The sequence below is a fragment of the Macroventuria anomochaeta genome (genome assembly GCF_010093625.1).
Source record: "Macroventuria anomochaeta strain CBS 525.71 unplaced genomic scaffold BU25scaffold_5, whole genome shotgun sequence".
In the NCBI taxonomy this organism is placed as follows: Eukaryota; Fungi; Ascomycota; class Dothideomycetes; order Pleosporales; family Didymellaceae; genus Macroventuria; species Macroventuria anomochaeta.
In genome coordinates, this window is record NW_022985366.1 from 625,890 (window position 1) to 649,506 (window position 23,617).

At 51.8% G+C, this 23,617-nt stretch overlaps 8 protein-coding genes across 8 annotated transcripts; 4 read left to right on the plus strand and 4 right to left on the minus strand.

Moving 5' to 3' along the window:
- The first annotated feature begins 154 nt into the window (after nt 1-154).
- BU25DRAFT_407717 (WD40 repeat-like protein) lies at nt 155-1,966 on the plus strand. Its single transcript, XM_033705622.1, has 5 exons — nt 155-316; nt 366-520; nt 573-732; nt 779-1,652; nt 1,704-1,966. Exons 1-5 carry the CDS (start codon nt 262-264, stop codon nt 1,756-1,758), a joined length of 1,299 nt encoding a protein of 432 aa, XP_033565373.1. The 5' UTR covers nt 155-261; the 3' UTR covers nt 1,759-1,966.
- A 402-nt stretch (nt 1,967-2,368) lies between these two features.
- BU25DRAFT_418801 (uncharacterized protein) lies at nt 2,369-3,547 on the plus strand (the record flags this gene model as incomplete). The annotated part of the gene is made up of 2 exons (XM_033707895.1): nt 2,369-2,558; nt 2,634-3,547. The coding sequence occupies 2 exons, from the start codon at nt 2,369-2,371 to the stop codon at nt 3,545-3,547; spliced, it is 1,104 nt and encodes a 367-aa protein (XP_033565374.1).
- A 5,978-nt stretch (nt 3,548-9,525) lies between these two features.
- BU25DRAFT_437713 (uncharacterized protein) lies at nt 9,526-11,232 on the minus strand. Its single transcript, XM_033709018.1, has 2 exons — nt 9,875-11,232; nt 9,526-9,825 (listed from the first exon to the last, which is right to left on the minus strand). The coding sequence occupies exons 1-2, from the start codon at nt 10,867-10,869 to the stop codon at nt 9,726-9,728; spliced, it is 1,095 nt and encodes a 364-aa protein (XP_033565375.1). The 5' UTR covers nt 10,870-11,232; the 3' UTR covers nt 9,526-9,725.
- A 322-nt stretch (nt 11,233-11,554) lies between these two features.
- BU25DRAFT_446096 (uncharacterized protein) lies at nt 11,555-14,942 on the minus strand. The gene is made up of 14 exons (XM_033709472.1): nt 14,761-14,942; nt 14,574-14,708; nt 13,591-14,506; nt 13,517-13,537; nt 13,416-13,464; nt 13,309-13,364; nt 13,228-13,256; nt 13,154-13,173; nt 13,079-13,094; nt 13,001-13,028; nt 12,875-12,949; nt 12,491-12,525; nt 12,373-12,436; nt 11,555-12,063 (listed from the first exon to the last, which is right to left on the minus strand). The coding sequence occupies exons 1-14, from the start codon at nt 14,859-14,861 to the stop codon at nt 11,629-11,631; spliced, it is 1,980 nt and encodes a 659-aa protein (XP_033565376.1). The 5' UTR covers nt 14,862-14,942; the 3' UTR covers nt 11,555-11,628.
- A 196-nt stretch (nt 14,943-15,138) lies between these two features.
- BU25DRAFT_481740 (uncharacterized protein) lies at nt 15,139-16,659 on the plus strand (the record flags this gene model as incomplete). Its single annotated transcript, XM_033711106.1, has 2 exons — nt 15,139-15,448; nt 15,718-16,659. The coding sequence occupies 2 exons, from the start codon at nt 15,139-15,141 to the stop codon at nt 16,656-16,658; spliced, it is 1,251 nt and encodes a 416-aa protein (XP_033565377.1).
- A 714-nt stretch (nt 16,660-17,373) lies between these two features.
- Nucleotides 17,374-19,126, plus strand: BU25DRAFT_481746 (uncharacterized protein; the record flags this gene model as incomplete). The annotated part of the gene is made up of 4 exons (XM_033711107.1): nt 17,374-17,468; nt 17,519-17,705; nt 17,757-18,496; nt 18,527-19,126. The coding sequence occupies exons 1-4, from the start codon at nt 17,436-17,438 to the stop codon at nt 19,124-19,126; spliced, it is 1,560 nt and encodes a 519-aa protein (XP_033565378.1). The 5' UTR covers nt 17,374-17,435.
- Nucleotides 19,127-21,028: 1,902 nt separating this feature from the next.
- BU25DRAFT_428909 (uncharacterized protein) lies at nt 21,029-21,780 on the minus strand (the record flags this gene model as incomplete). Its single annotated transcript, XM_033708527.1, has 2 exons — nt 21,029-21,311; nt 21,521-21,780. 2 exons carry the CDS (start codon nt 21,778-21,780, stop codon nt 21,029-21,031), a joined length of 543 nt encoding a protein of 180 aa, XP_033565379.1.
- A 615-nt stretch (nt 21,781-22,395) lies between these two features.
- On the minus strand, nt 22,396-23,485 carry BU25DRAFT_333693 (sister chromatid cohesion protein-like protein Dcc1; the record flags this gene model as incomplete). The annotated part of the gene is made up of 2 exons (XM_033702494.1): nt 22,396-23,299; nt 23,364-23,485. 2 exons carry the CDS (start codon nt 23,483-23,485, stop codon nt 22,396-22,398), a joined length of 1,026 nt encoding a protein of 341 aa, XP_033565380.1.
- Nucleotides 23,486-23,617: the final 132 nt, after the last annotated feature.

The window sequence follows — 23,617 nt, forward strand, 5'->3', positions numbered from 1 at the left end:
GCGGGGCTAAGAGCTAATCCCTGCGCTGCACGCGATGCGCCGCTGATCATGCATCACTCAACGGAGGATTGCCTTCAAGGCTGCCGGTGACTGCGGAAACATACACATGTTGCTCTCGTTGCCTCACTTCTCTTAGTCTGCCGTCGCTCCTACCTGTCGCCGCCCATAGCGCACGATATCGACTTTGACCGGGGTCCAAGCTCCAGCTATCGACAATATCTTGACAGACAGCACTCGATACCAACGCTACAGCGGAACGCCATGACGTCCATGAACTTTGTGACATTCAACCAGGACCACAGCCATCTTGGCGTCGGTATGCGACATCAGGGAACCTCGAGGTACGGCTCTAATTTTGCCTGCAGGTACCACCAACGGCTACCGCGTATACACAACCGACCCATTCAACAAACAGTCTGAGTCCCGTGAGGGCGATGTCTCCAGCCTCGAAATGCTTTTCTCGACCTCTCTGGTTGCTCTCACACTGTCACCACGAGTTCTACGCATACAAAACACCAAGGTCAATACCCAAAGTACCTACTCTGGTCGTTCATAGCACTGACTATGCTTAGAGACACTCCACTATCTGCGAGATGACCTTCCGTACAGCGATTCTTGCAATGCGTCTGAATAGGAAACGACTGGTGGTAGTGCTGGAATCAGAGCTTTACATCTACGACATCAGTAACATGCAGATGCTGAAAACCGAGAAGACATCACCGAACCCTAATGGTACGTCGGACTTTCGAGTAGCAGTCTACCATACTGACATGTCTAGCCATATGTGCCCTATCCGCATCCTCGGAGAACAACTACCTCGTATACCCTCTTCCTACAAAAGCCGCGCCGGCAACCTTTCAACCGCCCTCGCATGCGCCGCCCAAGTCAGACCATGTTGCGCCCACCAGCGGCGAGGTCCTCATATACGATGCTACAAAGATGGAAGCAGTCAACGTAATAGAGGCACACAATTCTCCTCTGTCATGTATTGCGCTCAACAACGATGGAACTTTATTGGCGACAGCTTCCGAGAAGGGTACCATCATCCGTGTCTTCTCCATTCCAGATGCGCAGAAGCTTTACCAGTTCAGGAGAGGATCTATTCCAGCCAGGATATACAGCATGTCGTTCAACTCGACCTCCACACTGCTCAGCGTCTCATCAGCAACAGAGACAGTTCACATCTTCCGCCTCGGCACACCAAATACAAGCCGCAGCAACAGCGTGTCTTCCGGGACCAACAGACCTTTGTCGGGCGCTCGCGGGCGCAGTAGCAGTCGTGCAAGTGAAGAAGTACCAGACGAGTTTGGTGACAGTATTGGAGATATCGCAACTCCAGAGCGCAAGTCGTTGAACCCTACCTTTGGTAGCCTGATACGGCGAACATCACAGACGGTTGGAAAGTCGTTCGCTGCGACTGTTGGTGGCTACCTACCAAGCGCAGTGGCCGAGATCTGGGAGCCATCGCGTGACTTTGCATGGGTGAAGGTGCCCAAGTCGCCTAACAGCGCCTCTGCTGGGCCTATCAGGACTGTGGTCGCACTCAGCAACAATGGACCGCAGATCATGGTAGTGACCAGCGAAGGTAACTACTACGTCTTCAACATCGATCTGGAGAAGGGAGGCGAGGGAACGCTGTACAAGCAATACTCGTAAGTTGACTTGACCTTCATCCACAGCTAAGCACTGACCCACTCCTGCAGGCTCCTCGAACCGAACGAACTCACATCAAGCAGCATGCAGGATTACGCCGATTAGGTGTCGCGACGTACACTCAGTTACCTCTGACTCTGAGTCTATGCTTGCTTTTTGCTCTTTTACGTTGTTTTTGCATGGCCACCGGCGTTGACCAAACCACATTATTCCCCTGGGCTTGAGCAGCGTTTGCCTACTATACTTCTCCAATTGCATCTCCGTGCGACGTTCCACCACCCCAATTAATGGAGCCGTATCTTGCTTCTTCCTGCACTTCAGCTTTTTCAAACTTGTGATGTCATGGTCCTGCAGTGCACTTATCACAGATGCCTTGGAGGCGCGACCTGAAAGTATGCTGAAAGCCTCCTGAGGGCATCGTAGACTGTCGTGAACCTCTGCTAATGCGTGATTCGATAGTACACGGCGCATCTGGCTGGCCGGGCTGATCGATCGCCATTGCCTGTCATGTTGCACGTCGTAACTCGGAAGGGGCCGCACGCCAGCAATTGCCCCGCAAACTCCGCCTCTGACCTCACTCGACGAGCAGCTGTTATGGTTTTACGTGCCGCTGCTGCCTTCCCCAATTTACATTTATTCTTCTCTCACTATACCATCTCTTCTCGCACACACATACAACCAGATTCACCTGCATAGTTCGCACACACCACCTACCATGGCCTCAGACAGAACGACGGGTAACCCGCTCAGCGCCGGGTCGCTCTCGCTATTCATGGCGACAGCCCTACCCCGAGGCGAGAATGCAAAGCTCAAGAATGGAACCGAAGCCATCGCACTCGCAGTACATGCTGGTATGCTAGCAGTAGGCTTCAGGCTAGTAGGCCTTGGTGAAGATGAACGGATAGGTGAGTGAACAGACTAAACCCCAGAAATCCCACACATCTACTTTGTCTCCAATCTCCATGCTCATACATTCATAGAAGCATATGCAGACGCCGAGAACCCCAACACACTCCCCACAACCTGGAACACCTCCTCGCTATACACATTCCGCTACAAGCATGCACAGTCAGCCATAGATTACCATATCAACGTCCATACGCTGGACGGCAAAGCAGCTGTCTCTGCGGTAGCCAGTGGCGACGATTCACCGAAAAACTTCGATGTCACAGCCAAAGAGTACCTCTCAGAGTCCATGCTCCCTTTGAGCATACCGAAAGACGTGTCGACAGAAGACGCTGCGAAGAAGCTTATGAACCTTTTCATCTCGTCAGGCCGCCTAAACGACCTCGGCGCGCTGCTAAAGGCTAAGGTCATCCAGAAGCTGGCGTCTAGCCTGCAGAAAGCCGGCTACGAAGAGGACAGCGTTACTTCGAGCACACGAGACGGTCCAGCACGCGACGACAACTCAACCCCACGACAGCCGCAAGATCCCGAGCCAGCCCGACCATATCCTTTCAACGACCCACTAGCCGTACCGCAACAACCTGGCAGACCACTGCCTGAACCCATACCTGGCTTCGAAGACGAACACGAAGTCAACCGACCACCACGTGGTGGGCTGCGAGACGACAGATACCCTGTAGGCATAGGTCATGACGATCTATATCCTCAAGGCTTAGGGCCAAACGATCCCCTTCGCCCACACCTCGGTGGTGGCTTCGGCGGCGGTATGCATCCCACATTCGACGACCCTCTTTTCCGTGGACAAGGTGGACAAGGTGGACAAGGAGGATATGACTCTATGGCGCCTCCAGGCGCACGATATGATCCTGTAGGGCCAGGTGGTGCGCCAAGAGACAACCGTCGTGGAGGCCCTACATTTCCTGGTGGAGGAGGCTTGGGTGGCCCGCCGAACCCATTTGGAGGGTTTGGAGGGAACGACTTCATATGAGCAATATCCCAATCTGTCGCTTTCAAAAGCACGGCACGCAACCCGGACGATGCAATCGGTCCGATTGCTGCATAACGCTCGCTCATCCCCATGTTCCTCCTCAGAGACCCCCATATTGGGTCGTTGTACGCTCGGTAATCTGGCCCGAATCAACTCACGACACATCACGAACGACATGACTTCGATGACAGACGACGAGGCCTTGCATACTGGGGAACGAACAGCGTTGGCCTCACTGAAGGACTGGAGACTACCTTTGTAGTATACCCTTGAATACAGACTTCTGGTCCAATGTCTCGCTTGCTGCAATATGAAATGCCTGGGTTCCGTGGAGTATGACGGAAAACTCATTTTTAAAGCTTTGATGTTGGCAATACGTGATCTGTTTTACATTATCTTCCATCTTCAAGGTCAGGCCCATTGGTCTACGTGTTAATGCGAGAATTTTGTTTACAATCTATACGTCTAGGACTAGAAATAAGATGATGCACGATCAGTTTCCACTTCTTGAGCGAGCGTACGGATGTGAGTATTGTGATGCAATCAAAATATATACAGTATCATCGTCGAGAAGTATGTGAGTCGTAAAGGGACGTTCATCGCATTACTTATGTCTAGATGGGCCTTTAAGCGTGTACGCACTGTACGAAGTCAATGTTAGTGGTGAACATGAATTGGAATCTCAGAGCGATGCGAAAACTTGAATAGTGAAGGGTAGTCTTCGTCTGTTGACCTCATGAATTTGTTTTGGAAGTCACTGTTGTACCTGCAAATGCAAGATACTAATTGGATGTAGTGGCTGGCTGTAGAGGATTGAGGCAGTGAGGACGAGAAGTTGCAAGAGGCACAATGGGGACGTGGGAGGTTCCTCCATGTTTGCTGGCCGTGACAGACACTATTGCTCAGCTGAAGCAGTGATTCTATTGTAGCCAGCTGTGACATAGGATTCAGAGTTGGTACATGTCCAACGGTAACATCATCTCTATAGGAGACTACATCACTACAGGAGGTCTGGCGAGACATGTAAACGGCAAGATGAAAGCAGCTCGGTGAGGCCACCGAAAATGGCGGTGTGTGTGAGCGGTATGCTCAAGAGGGAAAGATTGAGGAAGCGCTTGTATTGTGGAGACGAATGTTTGCAATCGAGGAGGCAGTGTGAGCTCTTTCGTGCATGTTGATTTGGAAGTGGTTTTATTCACAGCTCCTACATCTAAGGCCTCTCAGTACTTCCCATCAAAGACGCTGTGAACTCGGGTGTGCAAGGAGCCTCTGCCGTTTTGCATAAGATTTGGATTTTGCCTACTACTAGTGTCTGAAAGCTTTGATATTGCGGTACTGCTCTTGAACGGTTGAAGTTGACCGTGTATGCTTGGCTGAGCGAGGGCTTTGCTCAGACAGTCGTCGTGCATTCCTTCGCGCAGACTTGTATCGTAGCGACACAAGCACATACTTCTTCGAGCATCTTGTAATGCCGCAGTACTTACCTCAATCTCTACGCTGATTCGAGACCTTTGATATCTAGAGGACTAGACTTCGTACGTTTTATTGAGCATCGACTTTGGAAGCTGACAAGATGTAATCTTCGTGGAGAACCTTGGCAGTGAGGTCGCGATGCTTTCCCCAGTGCATTGTGGTGGTACGTGCCTGGGTGCGCGGGAACCTTGTCACGCTACAAGCAGAAGCGTCTCAGCTGTGTCTGTGTCAATGCCCTTGAGATTTCCGCTTCGTCGCTAGGATCCTCATATTCGTTGCATCGTATAGTTCTGATGGTATGTGCTTCACCGTACGCTGAAGCTCGACAACACATGGTGTACATGGGCATGTCAATGAGACCTACCGCGGTACATACCTGTGTGCAATCTTCAGCCGGACAAACCGCCTGGGATCCAGAGACACAATGTGATCAATCTCAAATATGGGGCGTTGATCCACACCAGTGACACTAGGTATCGCGTCTAAGTGACGGACACTATCGGTCTTCCCGAACAAACGTGGCGGCGCAGTTCTCCCTTGGCGGTTCAGGAGATCACAAGCTGTGGACCGTTGAGTGGCAGCGGGTTGTTGTATATACAGACCTGACAGAGAGCTGTGCCGTAACGGTCCACACTGTGGCGTGAAAGAGGGCCACGGGGCGACAGTAGTGCGACAGGCGACGGAGAAAGTCTATCTCACGTCGTCAGCCAAGCCTTCAATGTATTGCGGGGTCGTTGTGGATCAGAATGCCCAACGCGCGCAAATGTCTAAGCATCCTTGAGCTGAACGGCTGAGAAGCGAGCCAGCATCGTTATCGTACGACACTGTGTACAGGTCAAAGGGCCAGGCAGGAAACCTCGTATCGCGAAGCGTCACACGCGGAATAACTCGACCACGATACGCTGCGAACAAGGAACCAGAGGTTTCGAGAATCGCACGAGCAAGGCGGGTCGCAATGGCAGCCTTTCCTGTACAGTAGAAGAAGTTAGCCTGGCACTGTGCGCGCCGTGGGCTCAATTTACCGAGAATCTGGTATTTTCGATACTTTGCAGTCTCAAGTGAGCAAGCTGAGATTTGTCGAGAATCCGTAAGAGTCATGGTCCCGCGGATCGATGGCTATCGCCGTCGTGATCTGTACCCCTACAGGGTCAAAGCTCCACGGGCCGCGGTAGTGGCTGCCGAATGCACGCTACGTAGCCGTTACATTTGAGCATTCACCTACTTGACTATAGCGCATAGTGCAAGTCACTGCTCTGCAACGCTCATCAGAGAGTCTTCGTGATCTGGATAGTGAGTTACACATTGCAGCATGAATATTCCCGGGCGGTAGGATTTGTGACAGAAGATTTCCATGTCGGTAGTGGGTGTGCGTCCCGGATACGACAATATGTCCGAGCGGCGTGAACATGATTGGCCGGGGAGACAAAATGCTGCTCCCGCGACATCTGATCGAGGATATCCGGAACGCCAACTTTGTTATGGGATCAAGCTCCGTAGATGCCCACAAAAGGTGACGCCATTTGTTTTCCTGTACTGAGGCGTGACAGCACCGGGTCGAGCGTGCACTGCGCACAAATGCACTCGATTCTGAAGCGGATCGACAGCGGTAACGGAAGTTCGAGTTCGTAACCGTACTGTGGAGCAACCGAGAGGTATTGGCTCATTATCGAGCATTGAACGGAAGATGTCAGTGTACATAAGATGCTGATGCTCCGCACGCCAGGATCCTGGCTATCGATCTGAACAGTTTCGCAGGGACCTGAAAGCATAAGCCACGAACTATCGGTCTCGCATCCTTCAAGGCTCGTGGCTTGCATTGCATGTCCAGCCTCGTCTGCTAGGAAGTAAGACGTAACGATTCTGTTTCGAACGCCTCAGCCAAGAACGGCATTTCGCAAAGTTGTCTTCTGGCAAAGTCACACTTGCTTTTCCGGTCAAGCATATGAGGGTGAACAAGCTCGGAGTCAGACAGCCAAATGTGTGGGTCAAGGCACTTGGATAAAGGGGTCGTTGCTTTTAGCGTATCCTACAGGCAACGCTAACGTGTTCCACGCGCGACCATCGCGGCTATGAAGCAAGGGTCCAGCGTTGGTCACTTGCTGGCGGCTGCACAGCGCCTGGCTCGGTTCGTTAACCGATCACATCCAACAGACAAACGCGCGGACGCGCTTATATCGGGGGGGGGGGGGGCGAAATGAGATTTGACACAGCATGGAACATTTCAATGAATTTTGCAGGGAGCTCGCGTGGCAGATGGCGAGTGTTCGACTGCCAGTTTTGACATGAACAATAGGAAGCGCGATCGGTTGCTCCACATGCTATCGCCAGGTTGGGCAGCATCTGCGAGCGGATTGCGGGGATCGTCAATCTGCAGTCGGATGTTCTGATGGTTCAGACGATGCTGGTACGATGGCAGTCTCTGTTAGGTGTCTTTGTATAGTTTCTGCCAAAGATGCAGAACGTATGTCCGATGCTCAAGAAGTTCGGATTTGTCGACTTTGGAGACTCGTGATTGAAGGCTGCATCGACCAATTTCGAGCGGCGAAACAACTTGGTACCCCGTAGAGCAAAATCTATTCGATTGATAGCGGAATAACCAAGGAAATTCACTGCTGGGATGGTCTTTTGTGCGACTGAGTCTGAGACGCTGGAGAGCAAGAGCTGATTACGGTGACCAGTACCTCGGGCGACGGAATGTTTGCAGCAACCTTGACGCTTACTGTCCTCTGCAAAGGGTAACTTCGCGACGAGAAAAGAGTCCTCTCATGGACATGATGCAGAGATCAGCACTCAGCGAGGCGAAGGCGCGAGCATGGAGGATATAATGTCGATCTCTTGCAAAAGTGAGACAGGTCTTTGAATCATGGCGGTTGCGTCGTCTGAAGACAGCTGAGCCGCAATGAGCAGTCAATGTGTAACTGTAGGGTAGGGCTGGTGGCTAGTCCTCAATCGCCGCAAAACAGCCCAGATTGGCTCAGCCTGAGGCGAGCACAGAGCAGCGTTCATCGCTACTCGCCGGTCAGGAGATACTGGCGAAAACAGCCAGTGGGCGGTAGCGACAGGGCGGCAGTGGACGGGAAAATGCCAACTGTTTTTGCGGGCCCACGTTGGCGAACTGGCCAATGGAGTTCCTGAGCAATAGTCGACAAGTAACTCCACGCTCTCATCTGCAGTACAATAGTACTGCTAAGCTTAGCGGGTGGGTACAAGCGTACGAGAAGAGTCGTCCACATGATTGCTGCAGGTCGTACTGGTGAAAGGTAGGGTGTGACTGCAGAGTGTCTCAATTAGGGCAGCCTGATCATTGAAATGCCGGCCCGAGGGAACAGAATCTGCGTGTCTCGGAAGGAGCAGCGAGTTGCGGAGCCGATGAGGCAGCGAGTACCAATATCAAGATGCGTGGTGGTCGCCAATACGAGCCTTGTTCCGCAACCCGCTTGAGATCGCAGTCATGTGAGTTTAGACGCAATGGGTTGCCTAGCTTTCGCTCTTCCCGTCAAGGTAAATAAGGAGATCAGGAAATGATCTGTAGGAAGCGCGTTGGTCAACTCGCCTGGAGCGCCGCGAAGGAGCAGCGCGTTGGGGCGGCAATAGCGTGCAGGCGGGGTGTAATTTGAACCAACGTGCTGGGTCAGGCAGAAGATGGAAGGTGTCATAGTGGTCATGCAAGGCTGAGACAAGGACATCCCAAAAGAAACAAGGTGCGTCGACAGATTAGCTCGAGTTGAGAGGATGTTGAGGTTTGATGTCAAGAACGATGAAGGTTGCGACATGCCGGACCTACTCTACGCTAAGATTGCAACAAGCGAACTGATGTGGCCCCGGCAACGATAAGAAACAAGGCCAGATGCCCATCCTTTAAGCGCCCGCAAGGACGCTACGATCCAGCAGGGAAGAGTGAAGAGCGATATTGCAAAACCGGTCAGTGGACAGTGTGATGCCATTTACAGCCCGGACGCAAGATTGACCAGTGAGCAGGGGTAGCAACAGCCGCCGTCTGCCCCTGCCGCAAAAACCGATGTGCAGCGCAGTGAACCATGGAAGAAAAGGCAGGTAATATAGCCAGCAAAAGAGCTTTTTGCGCTTAATCACTCTAAAGCAGCACCTCATGCCCGTGCCGCGTAGAGAGCGTGTTGCTGCCCAGTCACGATGCGACCTTTATGTGAAGGCTGCAGGCATCGTGCAGATTTAAGCGCCTGCCGCTGGCAAATTCGCGCAGTGACACCCTGACCGGTGGTAGTTTGTCTGGCATGCGTCTCGGCACATGCACGGCGACTATTCCCGTGCAGACCCGTTGATTGCATTTGTGCGGAAAACGTTGTGGTAAGTGCTGTGATTTGTGCAGGGTTGGCTTCACGGTCGTGCTGAAGGGAACCACAGCGGCCCCATCGACGTCGAATGACAATGTGAAGACGTATTCAAAGCACAAGAAAGGCACGACGAGGATGGTGAAACGGCATGTACGTGATGTCTATCTGTCAAAGTGTACATGAGGATTGAACAAAGCAGGAATCTCACTCTAGGTCATACGTATGACCTCTAATGCTAGAGCGCCCCCAGAACAAATACAAAATAGCAGAATACCACCCAGTAACTACAGCTTGAATGCACCGAAAGCCAAACCAACGCTACAATGCAAGATAGCAAATGACGCTCAAATGTTACCACCCACGCTCACATACAATTTTTCAGACATCCTCCTTTCCTATAGTTTCGATGCGTAGTGTGCATGGTGTCGGTACTCTGCATCCATCGTTTCTGAGCTGGACACTTGACCGCGATTGGAGCAGCCATCTTCTTCGTGCCTGAGATGATTAACGATCGAAGCATATATCGAGAAATGAATTTGCTCACCTGGTGCGTGTGTCCTTCCGCGCAAATTTAGCAGTACACCTATGGCATTGGAAGTCCTTGTACCTTAAGTGAACGCTTGTGTTGTGCCTATTTAGGTCGGTTTTACGAACAAAAGCCTTTGGGCAATCCTCATAAGGGCAGACATGTGGCTTCTCTCGGTTTTCTTTATGAGTCTCCAAATGCTGCTTGTAGTTGTATTGACGTGCAAATCCTTTGTCGCATCGGTAGCAACGAAAGGCGGCTGTTGAAAGCCCGGTTTGCCTGCGACCGCGCCTACGCTGTCGGTATACAGAGGCCTGGTGTACAGAAGCCTGGGGGTATTCTGTGCGTGTTCGAGTGCTCCTCTCGCTGGATGCTCGAACGTAAGCAAGATTCTCGTATCCCGGTGCGGGTGTAGACTCGAGCTTGGCCACCTGTGTCGAACCATACGCATTCTCGTAAGGGAGGATAGTGCTGTTGAGTCTCTCAGGAGCAACTGTCAGTGGATGATGCCGCGATAATGGAAGCGTTGGCTCGTTGTGCACATAGCGTGCATCATGAGTCCACCCATGGCCTTCAAGGCTTATCGCTCCCCTCCCTTGGCTCATCTCATGGTAGGCGTTATCAGATCCAGAATGAGAGTACACCGGTACCATTATGACAGACGACACCGACGACCGGGGCGATAGTTGTGCGCCGTTCCAAGGTTGTGGAGATTGAATGATTGGGTGCTCGAATGCTCCTGATGCATATGGATCCGCAATCGCGTGTGCCATAAGAGGAGAGGCGTCAGTTGAGACGTGACCAGACCAGGAATCTGAGGGCGATGGTGACGGAGGCAGAGTTGTGGGAACTTGATGGTGGTAGTTGTAGAGTCCAAGGCCTTGCGGATACTTTGACGTGGATTCATGCCGGTTTGGGGACAGGTAGGGTGGCTCAAGTAAGGAGTCTGACCTTGGTGCATGCGTCTGATAGGGCGAATTGAAAGGAGGTGTAGGTTGCTCTGCGTACTGCATAGTGACAAAGGGTTAGTGTCAAAGAATATGAAACTGAATATGATGCACAGTGGCGAACGATGTCTTTAGAAGGTAGATCCGAAGATGGTGGTGATGGTTGGTGACGAGTGGCACTGTAGGGCGTCCAGGCACCGGAATATATCTGCACGACGTAGGTGGTAAAAAGCCTCCACAGATCTAGGATCGGATGTCTGTTTGCAGTGCTGTGGCAGTGTCTTCTCGAAGCAAGCCGTTCGAACGGTGGGCTTTTGGAGGATAAGGCAGACTCGGAAATTGTACCAGTCAGGGAATGACATGAGCATGGGTACGGTGTCTTCCAGCCGCGAGGCGGCAGCGCCTGTTAGCGGCATAGGACCATGTTCCTGCGGAGGGCTGATGAGGGGAGGGGTCTGTAAGAGTAGTAGTGCAAGTTATGCAGGCCACACCCCAGCACAAGTGGGTAGTGGCGCGACCGGGGTGGCCCACTTAAAGAATCATACTGTCGGGAAGTGCCTGGCGGGCCGACCACAAATCAGATTTGTGAGGCGCAACGAACAGCGAGTGCAGTTGATCACCTGGGGTGGTGCCTGTGCTTGGATGAACTCGTCAATGCGCACACGGTTGTTGCGACGACTGCCCAGCTTCAGTTGGCTGTTACCTTGACGTCTGTCATTGAGTCAAGGGATATGACACGTTTGAACGCACCGTTTTGCATTTGCTATTGAGGTACTGATCAGAGAGGCATGCACATATGCTGCGGGAAACCATAAGCGCCGGCCATCAAGCGACCTCGCTCGCTTCGCGCTGCTCCTGAAGCTGAGAGACAATAGCCGTTAGTGCCTCAACCTGTGCTGTGAGGTTGATGACGAGGGTTCTCAGTTGTGCATCGGGCTCTACCTGCCCGGTACCTGGCTGAGACCGGCCTGTGGATTGCGCTCTTGCTGCAGTGCTGGAAGTCGCCTGCGTATCTGCCTTCAGCAAACGTGGTGAGTTCACCGCCAACCGCGGAGGTCTCTTCGCTGCTATAGGTGTCTGCGGGCCACTGAAAGACATGGGACCCAGGTCGCGCTTGCGATACATGTCGAGGTGTTCATACGCCCAGATGACACCCACAAATGGTAAGTGCGTCGCTTTGAGAAGCACGATGCGTGCACTTCTCAGCCGTTCAGACGGCAGAATGAGCCGGAAGGGCCGTATGCAGAGGGGTATCAGGTTCTACGGCTGTTAGCCTTGCATTCGTCAATGCACATAGCTTTCGTGGTACGATGTTGTTGGCAGATGGGTCCAACTGTTCGAGAGAGCCTGGGCGGCAGTGTGAGGCTTGTCACTCTGTTATGATGGCACATCCGCAGTATACCACTGACCATATGCTACACTCGCCAGAGACTGTTGTCTCCATTGTGGTTGGATAACGTGATTCGTGTTTTGGGACCTCAGAGGCTATGCTCTCGGCCTTTTTTACGGCCCGGCGCTTAGGGGGCGTTCCACGGTCCCAGAAATAGTAAAGAGAGGAAAAACACTTACAAGTGGTGGTAGAAAGTATGTCAGTCGGTTTGAAGATGATGCTTCAAGAACGTAGACTGAGTAGCTGTTCGTGCGTTACAATTGATATGCACAAGACGGATTCGGGCAGTGTACTGACATGAAGAGATATTCATCGCGTGCATGCTCAAGGATCTGCATTATTGTCAGTCAAACCCGCAAGAGACGTATGCCCCATTGGGACGGTAATTCAATGTGCTCATCGCTATTCGAACGGAGTTTGTTGATGGAAAAAGGTGTAGTATCGCTGGTCTAGCGCCTCCTCTACGGACTGGAGCGATCAACAAGCACGAGGGGCGACAAGCGTCGATGTGCCAAGGCCAAGATTGGAGACTCTGCCTCGAAGGCTGAGGCCTTCAATGATGGCTGTGTCGTGCGTGCCGGTCGTGTGTTGATAAACTTAGCCCGCACATGGAGCATAGGCGCCAAGACTAAGAAACAGAGCAACGAGAGCCAATGAAATTTCTGCCTTGCACCAACGTACCTTGCTTAGAGAGTTACTCAAGAGAGAGATCAGACTAGTGATGAGAAGTATGTTGGTCAAGATAATGAAGATGAGCTACACTTGAATCAGTAAATCGAACGTTGAGGCTTTGCACAAAAGCCTGACCATGACAGGTGGCCCAAAGAAGGGCGATCTACCCATTATTAGCAGCTAGCTTTCAGGTGTGATAACTTATGTACGTACATTTCTTGAGCGACGTCTATAGTGCGATCTTGTCAGCGTTTTTCAAGTGAGATGGGTGTGGCCACTGCTACTTACCAAAACCAAGATAGCTTGATCTGCAGGCACTCGTTAGCACATGTTCATGCAGCTTCTGGCAGCGGACTACTTACCCAAAGAAAACTTTAATCAGAATCCAGCTCTGTTATACAGACATCAGAAACATATCCAAAGAGATATCCCACTGGACTAACCATTTCTTGTGGTTTGAAGTGATCTCGAGCCAGCAGAACGAAAGTGGTGAGAAAGCCTGAACGAGATTAGTGCATTCCCAATACACAAAATTGCGGTGTTGCAGTACCTAGATACAATATCAAGACAAGTGACAAGAACTTGACAAAATCTTTGGTCTATTATGGGTTAGGCACACGTATGTTTGCTGTCGATCAATGCACGCCTTACCATTTCCTTCAAGCAGGGAATCTTATCTAACTGTCAGTATCGAGGTCTTAGCCAGTCATCGTTCGTTGACTCACCAGGGTTCCAAAGTAAGGATTCAAGCTCAACAAAGAGAAGATGCGTGGTACTAGGAAGAGCGCTTCCAGCCCCAGAACGTCATAAGCAAGATCAATGGTGTCTTTCTTGCCATTTGACAAGCCTACTATTCTGAGGGCACAAAAGGCCATACCAACGACAACGATACTGATGTCCCAAGTCCACCAGAAATCTGACGCATAGAAACTTGTCTGTCCAGCGTCGACCCAGTCGGCGAATTCGTCGTACGCGAAACTGGCTATCCACAGATACAACAAGATTTCAGGTATTGTAACTCTTTCTTGGTCTCGACGGACCAGTACGGCGTAGTAGAGGGCTAAGAAGATCGCGAAGAAGAGAGTCTCAAATATCTTGAGGTATCGAGGCACGCGCAGACGGGAGAACGGATCGGCCTGTCTGCGATTGTACGTTCTGGGCCGTTTCACAGAATTGACGCTGAGCGTCTCCCAAAAGACGATGTCGCCGCGCCACAGTCCATTGATGATCTTTTGTATAGGACGCTGGCTTAGGAACTTCTTAGCACCACCTACTGCAGCTATCTCAAGCGCAGAGAGATTTTCGCAGCGGCTTTTTAGCGACCCAAACCTCGGATTTGCGGCATCGTTACTCCTTGTACCAAAGTAATCACCATTAGCTACGTCAAGCAAAGGTGTCCGTTCGCTGGACTGAGCAGCGCTGTGGCCGTTTTGATGACTGTGATCGGCTGTACCCGAGGGGGAGTCAGTGTCGGGAGATGGCGCGGGCGGTAGTTCAAGCAGCAAGAAGTCAATAACATCTCGGTCAGTAAGGCTGTTAAGGAATTGCCATGCCACAAATTCACAAGCATAGCCCCGCGCTTGATTGACACCTGGCTCGTCACTTGTTTCCTCGAGTGCAGAGAAGTGGCCTTTCAAAGCTCTGTTCCACATCAGCACTTCTTTCTCCCTCATATGTATGCCGCCTATGGCTCGATTGATCAACGTACAAAAGGGCAGACACCAGGGCGGGGTGGTGCACCTGGTTCGAGAGGTGGTTTATGAGAGGATATAGTGCACGGCCATGCTGGCTTGTGCGAAAGGCCTCGAAGCTATGAGGAAGCTTGATGGTATGATCGAAGTATCTAGTCGTGTCTTAGCTGCTGCCGTACCTTCCTCTATCTGCTTCTAACTTACTGGCTCAGCTTGTCGACCAGGTCTGCAAAGCTTTCAGCGCCATCAATCTCAGGAACGCCAGCATCATCAGTCGGCCACCTCGACATGGACAGCAGCGACATCTTCGAAGTTTCTCCTCGACGCGTTTGAGAGGTGCATCATCAAAAGTCGCGCGCAACCTTGGAAAGCGTGGGGCCGTGTCGTCGCACTTGTGGACCGCGGTCTGGAAGTGGCAGTCGCCGAAACAACATAGCTTCTTGGCACAGACCTTCGTTCCTTCTCTCACTTACAATATTTGTACTTTCAACATCAGCTTTCAGGTCATGCAAATCTGCAGATCTGCAATGGCGCCTCACAATCATTGATCGATACTAATTACAGCTGCTTGAAACACTTACAATGCCTCAGGAAGCAGATTTCTGCGGAGACCGCTTGCGCCTCTCCGCCTTTCTTCGCGTTGTGGGTGATGGCATGCCCCAGCGGCCAACGCGCTTCAGACGTCGCTTACGTGCAGTCGACAACGGCGTTGACACATCGATTTACCATGGCACTGATCGTGCTGACCACGAAGTTCCCCCGGCCGAGAGAGTCGCTCGTGAAGGACCCTCCAGTGATGTATCGATCTTCGACATTGCACGCTCACTGTCGCCAGACCAACCAACGCTAGCACCAACAGATCTCTTGCCAGAAGTCCCAACCAACAGCGAAAGTCAGAGAGACTGCGAGCAACTTGAAGATGTTCAGCTCCCACCCGTTCAGCAGCAAGCAAGGATTTCAATACAGATCACAACAACTACGAAGTCACCTGAGAAGCCTCGAAAGAATTCAAGCACTCGAAAAAGGCGGCGGCTACCTGTGAATGAACTCGCCCTACTGCGAACTACGTCCTCAGATGGCCTACCTAAACCGAGTGTGAGATTCCATTTAATAAGGCAAGTACCATTTGCCCAAGCTGACGGCAGCTCCTTTAGGATGCAGGGCACGTTTTTGCAGCTCCTGTAGCCGCTGCCGATCCGATTGAAGACAGCCAGATGTTGACAATTGCGCCTTTCAGATCTCCATCTCGGCAACCAGTGGCCCACCGTGTACAGAAGCCATCACCGGCGAGAGCTGCCATCTCCGGTTCCCCAATGTGGATACTGCGTAGGCAACTTGGCCATCCTCATTCAACAAAATTCGACGGTGCACGCAGCAGAACGCTTCCGCAATCTAGCTTTGCCACAGGCTCAGATGGGTTCGTTGGCGCAGAGCTCAGTATACAGCACACAAATAGACCTACCAAGGCACAAATCAGCAACAAGACGCGGATGAAAAAAACTGTACCTGATCGTGGAGGGCTCGTCATGATATGCGGTCACCTGCCAGCACCGCCTGTCGAGCATCACGAGGGCGTTCTGGCTGTGGCAGAACATCCTATGCATACTGGAGACCGCGCTCCGGTTCACCCGTCGACTCGCGTAGTGGAGAGATGGCCTTTGTCGCAGCGCGCTATAACAGAAATTCGAAAGGCATTGAGTGAGAGAAATGCCAGAGAGCGCCGCAACTCCAGTCCAAGACAGCAGGAAGCTCTGGTGCGCGATCAGCTTTCTAATGTTACAGCGCCCATCAGACGCGTTTCTGAGGGCTCGAGCTCGGCGCCTTCTGATGAAGAATGCATCCCTAATAATGAACTTGACAGCGACAACGATGACGACAACGCGCATGATGATTCTCGATCACCACATACATTTCCCTCAGGTCGCATACGTAGCTCTATCGCAGATACAAAATATTTCGAAAGTGCAATGCACAATCTCGACGCGGCAGAGGGATCTGGTAATATGAATCTGGAGATTCGGTCACAGTATGCTGGAATCGTACGAAGTGATGGATATTGGTTTCCAGAAGGTGGTGCAACGGGAATGGTGCATTCCATATGAGCAAGCGTGACAAGCGGTAAGTAGTCGGATATATATCAGGTAAACCACGAAGTTCCGCTTTTTGCCTGCGCCTGTCTCCCTTCTATGCGAGAGGCTTTTGTGGGTTGCCTGGCTAATCATTCATTGACGTGTCACAGCCAGACCGATCTAGGTTAGGTTCGCGCAACACCAGAATCCACGATTAAATGTGCACCGGCGGTACACAGCGTCCTCAACCTAGTGACGTAGACCTGTTTATGAGAAGTTCCAGGCTAGATCTTACGAGTCGACATCTGGAACTGAGGGAAGTCGGTGTTCGCAATAGCCTACTGTGAACTTACAGCACGCTGAACAGCATAGAAACCAACGTCATTACTTACATTCGAGCTGTATTCTGTCGATTTTTCGACGATGAGTCGATTTCATCTCGCTTTAGTGGTTTTTGTTTGCAAGGAGAAGGTAGTCGGAAGGCATCGACCACTCGGCGTCGCTGTTTCGCACTAAGAGCTACCCGTTCGTCGGACGCTTAGTGCGACCACTACCGACACGTCGAAACACCAGACCTCCTGTACTTAGAAACAATCCCTCGCCTGGTATCGTGTCACCGGTGTTGTTAAGGGTCCGGGGTTCTTGACACTGATTATGATGGTGCGGTAGGACATATATGGAGAGCTGTCTCCCTTGCGGCGCGCTCTTGTTGCACATTCACACTCTTTGCGCATCCTCCATTGTCGACCGGATCGTCTGCGCGCGCCCAACACCCAACAACCAGGCTTTCGAAGGTTGATCCTTGACATTATGGCGTCACAGGGAGGCATATCTCCTTCAATGGTAAGACGCAGCATAACGCTGGGCAAAATATTAAAGCTGACAAGTTGCAGGCAAACATGAAGCCACCGTACCCACCAGCGGTATGGGCACTAGGTGGAGCACCTGTGAAGAAAGTCGATATACCCGCACAGACTGTCTTTATGGTTCTGTTCATGATTGGAGCGGCTGTACACATGAAAATCTTCCAAAGGAACAGAGCCAGGGGACATAAGTTCCTGTTCAACCTCTTTATTTTCTGTAAGCTCCTTTGCTGAATAGTACCGAACGAATCACTGACATCGATTCTAGTTTTTTGCGTATCACGCATTCTCACCTCCATTCTTCGAATTGCATCGACAGCGCAGTCTCGAAATGTCAAGCTTGCGATCGCAGCATCTATCTTCGTAGCAGCTGGCGTACTCATTCTCTTCATTATCAACCTAATCTTCGCTATGCGTCTTGTCCGGTCGCTGCACCCAGCTCTAGGGTGGCATCCTGGATTCGGAATTATTTTCAAACTACTTTGTTTTCTTACTGGAGCAACAATAATCATGGTCATTGCAGGCACGGTGCAGAGCTTCTATACTCTAGACCCGAACACCAAGGCTACCGATCGAAGCCTCCAACTGTACGGCTCGACGTTCCTCGCTATCATCGCAACACTGCCCCTCCCGATCACCGTTCTTTCACTGCTTATTCCATACTCGCCACCCGATCGATTTGGTGTAGGCCGCCTCCGCACTAAAGTCATCGTACTGCTCGTCAGCACCACATTGCTAGCCATCGGAGCCTGGTATCGATGCGGAAGTACCTGGGCACCACCTGTTCCGCGATCTCAACCTCTTCCAGGCTATCTTGGCAAAGGCGTATTCTACATCTTCAACTTCTTCGTCGAGATCCAGACAGTCTTAATGTACGCAATCTTGCGTGTAGATCTGCGCTACCACATTCCCAATGGTGCCAAGGGCGTTGGATCTTACTCTTCGTCGCAGCAACTGGACGACGTTGAGATGCAAGACTCGCGACCTACATCAGCCTCGAAGACAGTGGTGGATACCGATAACGAAACCGCTGCAAAGACTACCACTTTCGGCCTGACAATCAACACCAACGTGCCCACAATACAGATTCACGACCCAGAAAAGACGCATGCGTTTTCACCAGATTCACCAGACACCCATATCGAGTCTACACAGACCACACCCACCACATCACCCACCTCTCCGCCGAAGAACAAACGCAAGTCCCTCCTCCAATCGCTCTTCAAGCGCCAATCTAAAGCACCCACCCTACCAACGATCCAAACCGACATGTCACCCCTCGAACCCCCACCGACTGCAGAACAAAAGCAGCGCTGGCGCGACAGCGAACAGCGACGCATCATAACGCGCCTGGGTGGACCATGGCAAGAACTCGACTCACCCATGAGTCCCCTCGAACCACCAAGTCCCACCAGCACAATGTACTCCTTCAGAACAGGCATCAGCAGGGACACACGCGACAGCGTAGGCAACATCAGCATAGGTACTGGTCTGTCAATCGGTGTTCCGAGCGTAGTCACTGCGCCGAGCTTGCGAGATACGCTGAGAGCGGACGGCGGATGGACGCCGGAATTGGACTGGGAGTTGAGAAGCCCGAGACGATTTTTGAGTATGAAGAGGAGGGTTACCGGGGAATAGAAGGGGACAGATTGTACAACATCACAGCGAGGCGTTTGGGTGGTAATGGGGATATCCAACACATATCTGAGCCCATCGACTATTAGGTCAGGCTATACTAATGCTGCATTTTCTTTGTCTTTTTACATATGTACAACATCTATTATACACTCAGAGTCTGCAGCGCAGGAACACACGATACACAATTGTTTCACTTTACTTTTGATGTCGGGTGATTTGAGATGGTTCGCCTTACGAGTCTGCCAAAACGATGTTTTGTGGGTTCTGACAATAGTGCCGCGACGCCGAGCGATCTTGAAACACGATTCAATAACCCTGAGGCACGACCGTGAATTTCGATATCGTTTCGATCACCGCGTTGTTTGATATTTGTGCTATTTTTAAAGGGCTAGTTTGGTGTTGCCGGCTGGAGAGCCGGCGCGGGACAATGAAACAGAAGCACGGATCTGGTCCAATGTCGCAGAGCGACGTCTTTCTTGATGTTCACTATCTGCCGAGTCACTTCGATGTTGCCAGTGGTAGTACTGTAGGAACCATGCTAGTATTACCATTCATAGTATCGCGTGCTTGTCAACCAAGAAATATTGTCTCTTCCTTGAACAACTCCCGCCACCATTTCCCCGCGGATTCTATTTTAGTGCCGGGTTCATCTTTCACTGCCAGAAACTGTACATTATTGTTGCAAAACACAATGTGTTTTCGCAGTGCCTGCCCAGAACCGGTCTTAGCGAATTTCGAGAAATTGAGCCAGAATATACCAATGCGCTCATAGTACGTCCCCATGCACCTGACCAGTACAATGCAATCTTCATGAACCTCTTCAGAATCTGTACCATGTAGAAGCAAGCCGACAAATGGTTCTCTGACGCAGGAAATGGTGGCATCCCACTTTGGTTCATATATAACCTTGCACGACTCATCAGAGCTCAGCGTGACACGGTGATCCAGTAATGAGACAGTTGACGGATTCGCGACACCTGACGTTATCTCAAGGGTCCGGAGTTTGTCTATTGATATTTTTTTGGTATTAGGTGTGAATTACGACAAGGAACCGACTGTCCTTGCACATGTATCGAGATGCTTGGGTCCTCAACCCTCATCACTCTCACACGGCCTACCCACCCCACTGGAGTCCAGCTTGGAAAGCCTGCCTGCCGGAAAGGCCAGGGCCCGCCAGATTAATGAACGCAGTGTATACATCATGGTTGAGACCGCATCCCTCCGGCATGTATGCTCTGTGGAATTGATTGACGTTGGTGTAGGTGCAACTTATGTTGGGCTGCCCTTGATAGTAAGGGGTACATTGAGAAGAATTCGGCCATGACTCGCGACACGTCGAAAGCGCCGAATCTTCGATGGGTTCTTCGAAGTAAGTGTAGTCTGGTATTAGAGATAGTTTGTTCAATGCATTGTACCTATGCGCGAGAGTACAGCAGCGTTCGCAAACTTCGTTCTTGTGACGGTTCATGGGGTAAGGATGTCCCATGTACCACGTGTTGGTGTAGTGGTTCCTACTACCCTTGACAAGCACTTTCCACACTCATCTGTATCATAGATACGTCATGAAAACAGACCCTCCTGATGGTAATGGGATTGGCAATCACAACAGACAACAAGAACACAGATAGCAATACAATTGTTGATACACAGTCTCCGACCAACACTGCTCACGCAGTCACAGTTCTCAACAATGTGATGACTGAATCGCTTGACGCTCCTCTCGTGAGCCACAAAGTGTGGTGGTGAAGACATAGCTGTGGAGAAGTTGTCTGTGTGTTGTCAAAGAACCGTAGGTGAATGGTGAAAGAGGACAACAGGTGTCGAGCTGAAGTTACGAGGCAGTGGCGCTTCGTGATACCGTGATCCGTTAACCAGACTGGGAACATGCATTGCTTACCACCTTTACATTGGCATCCTGACCATCTCCTCCTTGCTCCAATACTTCCTCATATTCTCCGCGCCCAACTCCTTAACCTCATCGTCCAAATGCTGCCACAGCACCTTCCCAAACCCATCCAGAATCTCCTTCAGCTCGGATAACCTTAGCTCGCGCTCTCCGCTATTACACTCATCTAGGTACTTAGTAAGCTTATCAAGACCGGCGTGGATCTGTTTGTGTTGTGTAAGGAGTTCCAGCTCTTTCTTGAAGGCCGGCATTTTCTTGGCGAGGACGGGGAAGATATGCCTGTGGTTTGGTGTTAGCATCTCAATTTATTAAAGATGACAGCCCTTTGCAAAGGATGTGCCATCTCGACAGATGCGCATATGTAGAACGCCTTGCTCTTGTCTTCCACGTCGAGAAGTTTCGCAGCCTGAGCGCTCCCAAACCACTCATCTCACTTCACCACACCACTCTTTTTGCAACCCTCAAGAAGTCAAACAGACTGGACATACCTCTCCTCAATCCCATGATGCATCTCCAACTGCGCACAAAACTGCTGCCCCATGCCAATAAACTGCCTAATACTCATACCCTTACTCCTCTTCCCCGTCTCACACGCGCCATACAGCACATTCCAGGTCTCGCGGAAGTGGTTGTGGAAGTAGTCCATGTGCTCGGCCATGCGGTTGTAGATGCGGAAGTCATGTTGGCTGAGCTTGGGGAGGGTGGGCTCTGAGGGGGTGAGGGAGGAATCGGGATCGGTTGTCGCCATTCTGGATTCTGGACTTGTTGATGTTGCTAGGTTTGCGGTTCGGTGTGTGAGGCTGGTGGTAAATGCTCGCTTGGATGATATTGAGAAGACTCGATGTCGGTGTTGCAAAATGAGGGCCCTGAGGGGGCGAATAGGGTTCATACGCTCAGAACGCTTGCAGTCAAGAACAGTCAAGACAGAAAGAGGTGTAAAAAGTATAGAGATATAAGGTGAAGCTAATATGATATTCTTCTTTAGGAAAGCTCAACAGTTCGGCACTTCTGTGGCCACTTGCAGCTTACCAAAATTCGATGACAAAGACGGATGGTGCGACCTGCCCTTCCGAAACGCCGACATACCGAGAACGCGCTAAGGCGCGTGCGAACCACGAACCACGTCGACGCGTTGTTTTGCAGCTGTCAAACCAGGAAGGTTCACAGCCCTACCAGGCACACTCTGGGCAGTACGTCATATGCCATTGACGTGTCATGCCCAGATGCGTTTGGTCTGTCGAATCGTGCCACGAGAAGGACGCAGTCACCGACTCATATTCCGGAGTCTGTGAGGCCACGTTCTTTGGTTGAACCACGACTCGTCGTGAGGCACTGTCCACTATACGACTCTCTCAGCAGACCATCATTTCTTTCGCGTCTTCGCAAATTTCTCGTGCCACTTTCTCGCCGACGGTTTGGTCGCTACAGGCGCGTCTTGCACGTTGGCGACTGCTGCATCCTTGCTCTTGGCCCTGATTGTGGTGTCTGATGGGAACTCGTACGAGCCTTCAATTGCGCTGAGCTTCGCGTCTTTGCGCCATGCTTCGGGCAATCTGTCCTCCCAGGTGTCTGTGAAGTCGGCGATGAGGAAGTCGCTGCTTCCCTGCTTAGCTTCGAGCAGCGTCTTGCCGACAAAGGCAACGGTTCTTGCTCGGTCGAGACATGACCATGGCCCTTCTGCGTCTTGCTCGTCATTTGAAACGTGTCTGAGCACGGCCTTGGTGAAGGGAGATGGATGTCCATCATCGGCGACTGCTGTAGCAATGTCTTCAGTCAGAAATTGACTGTCCAACCTCACACCCTCAGCCAGTGCAGCAGCATTGATAGACCTCCACACTTGTGACAGTGCGTTCACAGAGGGTATGTACGTGTCTTCATTGTGCTCGAACGCCATCAGCTCGTTCCACCCTGCCTGACATTGTGCGTCTGACAAGGGGAGGTTTTCAAAAATGTGATCCTTGCTCCTGCCGTTGCCCGTGGCATCGACGTCGCCCGCCACGATATCATACACGGGCAGCACCTCGTGCAGCATAGCGACAGCGGAGACATCTGAGGGATGCAACTCCAGGGTCGCGGGGCACGATGCTATGGCGCATGTGGCCGGGAGGGGTGTGTCGTTACCATGGGAGTCGAGGAGCTGGGGATGGGTGACGAAAAGCGAATTCGACGTCTGGACCTGGCGCAGGTGGAAGGTCTTGTTGGGGGTGCAGAGCACCGCATATGCAGGCCGGTTGTTGGCGGCGGCGGCGGACGATTTGATTGAGAGCCTGTGCGCGCCAGAGATCAGAAGGGGATCCACGCGCAGCAGCGGGACGGGAGCTGGGAGCGCACCGCGGGGGATTGGGAGCGTCGAGCAGCGCCGCGACGTCGGGCGGCAGTTCGAGCAGCTGCAGCTTCTGCGCGCTGGCGGCAACGGCAAAGGGCACGCCGCCGTCGAACTGCTGCGTCGCCATAGGAATTGCTGCGGGCGGGGGAGGGGGGGGGAGAAGGGGGCCAGGCGGATTATCTAGCGGCGCTGATGTGTTTGTTTGATCTTCGCGGCGACGCGATCTGTCGGCGCCGCCGCCAAAGCAGCCCGCTCGCAC

Coding starts and splice junctions, on each gene's coding strand:
- BU25DRAFT_437713 (XM_033709018.1), bottom strand. CDS start 10,869: ATGCAGTACGCAGAGCAACCTACACCTCCTTTCAATTCGCCCTATCAG. Junction 9,826..9,874: donor CGGAAGGACACACGCACCAG/GTGAGCAAATTC, acceptor TAATCATCTCAG/GCACGAAGAAGATGGCTGCT.
- BU25DRAFT_446096 (XM_033709472.1), bottom strand. CDS start 14,861: ATGTCGCTGCTGTCCATGTCGAGGTGGCCGACTGATGATGCTGGCGTT. Junction 14,507..14,573: donor GCCCTGGTGTCTGCCCTTTT/GTACGTTGATCA, acceptor GATGTGGAACAG/AGCTTTGAAAGGCCACTTCT. Junction 13,538..13,590: donor ATCCTTACTTTGGAACCCTG/GTGAGTCAACGA, acceptor CAGTTAGATAAG/ATTCCCTGCTTGAAGGAAAT.
- BU25DRAFT_407717 (XM_033705622.1), top strand. CDS start 262: ATGACGTCCATGAACTTTGTGACATTCAACCAGGACCACAGCCATCTT. Junction 317..365: donor CCACAGCCATCTTGGCGTCG/GTATGCGACATC, acceptor TTTTGCCTGCAG/GTACCACCAACGGCTACCGC. Junction 521..572: donor TACGCATACAAAACACCAAG/GTCAATACCCAA, acceptor GACTATGCTTAG/AGACACTCCACTATCTGCGA.